The 2,606-nt window shown below is 55.6% G+C and overlaps 1 protein-coding gene across 1 annotated transcript in view; it reads right to left on the bottom strand.

Annotated features, from left to right (window-relative positions):
* The window catches only part of LOC102209961 (kinesin-like protein KIF20B), a 17,616-nt gene that overhangs the window by 2,327 nt on the left and 12,683 nt on the right, over positions 1-2,606 (bottom strand). The window contains exons 16-25 of the mRNA XM_005743450.1: positions 2,398-2,515; positions 1,898-1,959; positions 1,689-1,808; positions 1,471-1,618; positions 1,194-1,394; positions 942-1,066; positions 691-864; positions 460-614; positions 219-385; positions 57-131 (exon numbers count right to left, since the gene is read on the bottom strand). Coding sequence (XP_005743507.1) covers positions 57-131; positions 219-385; positions 460-614; positions 691-864; positions 942-1,066; positions 1,194-1,394; positions 1,471-1,618; positions 1,689-1,808; positions 1,898-1,959; positions 2,398-2,515 — 1,345 coding nt within the window. The remainder of the gene's footprint in view (positions 1-56; positions 132-218; positions 386-459; positions 615-690; positions 865-941; positions 1,067-1,193; positions 1,395-1,470; positions 1,619-1,688; positions 1,809-1,897; positions 1,960-2,397; positions 2,516-2,606) is intronic.

The following is a 2,606-nucleotide window of genomic DNA, read 5'->3' as shown; positions in this document are numbered from 1 at the left end:
CCTGACGTGAGCGTTAACAGGAAACAGTTTTCAGGTAACCAATCAGAGCGCGTTACCTCGACTGAGCGTCTCCACCTGTTGGCGGCTTTCTTCCAGACCTTTCTCCTTCTCATCCAAGACTCGCTGCAGCTCTGACACACAAACAACATCATCAGCCAATCAGCTGAGAGCAGCAGCCAGCTGACCGTCCCCTTTGGCTCATCTGATTGGTTACTTACCTCCCACCTCCATCTCCCGCTGCCTCCTCCTCTCCTCGCTGTCCTGAAATGCTGCTTGTAGGGCGTCGCCTTCTGAATCGAGCTCCGCCCTCAGGCTCTCCAGCTGGTGGGAGAATTCTGCTCTCTGATTGGCCAGCTCCTCTCTGAGCTCAGCGCACCTGTTCTCACTGCAGGAGGAGAAGAACAGTTTCAACCTCTGTTTATGGATCGATAAAACCTGATTGGTGGCAATATCGATCACCTGAGCGTAAGCTCCGCCTCCAGCCGCCACTTGTCTGTCTGCAGCTCTTCGATCTGTTGGGATTTCTGAGCAGAGCGCTGGAGCGCCGCCTCGCTCTCCTTCTTCAGCTCCTCCATGGCGGCGTGGAAAACGCTGCTGCTCTGCCCCTCCTCCTCCTGAACACATCAGCCAGTGAGTCATCATGAACACGATCCAGGATCAACCAACCGGCTTTCACAAAAAAAAGAGAACCTTCACTTCCTGTCGAAGGCGCTCCAGTTCCTGTGTCAGACTGCTGATGGAGTTGTTCTTCTCCTCTGACTGGTGCTCCAGGTCGTGGAGGCGGGTCTTTGTGGCTTTGAACTGCTCTGATAGGCTGTCCGATCTGTCAGTCTGCTGTTTGAGCTGCACCTGCAGGCTGGTCACCTGGAGGGATGCAAAGACCGTCAGCAGAAGAAGAAGCAGCAGAAAAAGAAGGAGGAGGAAAAGGAGAAGCAGAAGACCTCCGTCTGCAGCTGGAAGATCCCGTTCACCAGAGCTTTGTTCTCCTTCTGCAGTCTGGACGCCTCCCTCTGCTCCGCCTCCAGAGACACCAACACAGTGTCACAGTTTGGACACTCGTCCAGGTCTACAGCAGGACAGAAAGGGGAGGAGTCAGGAGAGGAGACAAAGTGAGATAAGTTCAGTGTTTCTCTGTGATGAACAAAAGTACGTGGACGTGTGTGCTGCATATGCTGATGTTCCCGTCTACATACTTTTGAGCGCCAGCAGCTGCTCCTCCAGCAGCACCTGCTCCTTTTTCAGCCCCTCCACCTCCGCCACCCGGCTCCTCAGCTCCTCCTCCAGCCTCGCCTTCTCTTGCTGCAGCTCCTCCTCCCTCCCTCTGAGCCCCACGATGGCCTCGTTCTTTCTGTCATTTTCCTCCTGCAGCCTCCAGATCTCCTCCTCCAGGACCACTGAGGAGGAACATGATGATAGGAGCATGAAGGTTCAGCACAAGCTCTCCATGTTCCCCTCCTCCTCTCCCCTCACCTCTCCTGTTTGCTCCTCGCTGCTTCTCATCCTCCACAGGGTCAGGCTGATGTTTCCTGCTCCCCTCCTCCTCCTGTCCTCTCCTCGTGCAGCCGCAGGTCTGCTGAAGCTCCAGCAGCTGCGACCGTATTGACTCCACCAGCTGCTTCTGCACGAAAGAACACCGCGTTAGGCCTCAGTGGGAATCGACCTGGAAACCATGAACAGAGCCCACTCACGTCTCGGGTGGCGTCCTCCACGGCATCGTCCATGGCTGCCCGGAGCCTGGAAAGGGCGCCGTCCTTCTGCCGACACAACTCCATCAGTTTCGACACCTCCTGCTGCTGCTGCTCCAGACGCTGGAGGAGAACACGAGGAGAAGAGTTAGTGGAGCAGAGCCGAGTGAGAGCAGGAGCCAGGACACCACAGGAGGAGGACGCTCGGGTACCTTCTCGGCTTCTTGCAGTTGGTCACGTGACTGCTGGCTATCCAGTCGCAGCGCCTCCAGCTCTGCAGGGACAAGTCAGAGTGACCTCAGCGAGAAGTGTGCACGTGTGTGTGCACGTTACAGTCAAAGGGCCGCGACCCCTCGGCGACTCTTCAGACACTTAGACAAGTGTCTTTAACAAACAGCGAGGGCTGTTTTACACTGCACGGCGAACACGCTACAATAACCACATGACCGCCTATGAGCACGCGCTGTGGCGACAGTGGGACGGAACAAGTCCCGTTAAACAGGAAGAAAGCTGAAGCAGAACCAGGGAGGAAGACGGGACAAAGACGGGCTGAGAGCTAGAGACTAAGAACAACTAATGATTAAAGATGGAGGCCTGACGGCTCCACCCAACTTTAATCATTAAGTACTAATTTCACCTGCTCGCGTCCTCTTTAAACCCCGCCCCCTGGTCCTGTGCTGTGTGTGTGGTACCTGTGCTGTGTGTGTGGTACCTGTGCTGTGTGTGTGCTCGGTCAGACAGCGGTGGACACTCTGAGCGTCCTCTCTGATCTTCTCCAGGTCTTGACTCATGGAGCTGATGATTCCCTCCAGCAGCACCACCTGCTCCTCCTAACAGTCGATCACGATCAATACTGAGTAATGGATCCTGTCTGTGTGTGTGTGTGTCTGTGTGTCTGTGTGTGTGTGTGTCTGTGTGTGT

Source organism: Pundamilia nyererei, unplaced genomic scaffold (genome assembly GCF_000239375.1).
Source record: "Pundamilia nyererei isolate P.nyererei 1_Seehausen unplaced genomic scaffold, PunNye1.0 scaffold00131, whole genome shotgun sequence".
Taxonomy (NCBI): Eukaryota; Metazoa; Chordata; class Actinopteri; order Cichliformes; family Cichlidae; genus Pundamilia; species Pundamilia nyererei.
The sequence above is the reverse complement of the archived record's forward strand: the minus strand, read 5'-3'. Positions and strand labels throughout refer to the sequence as shown.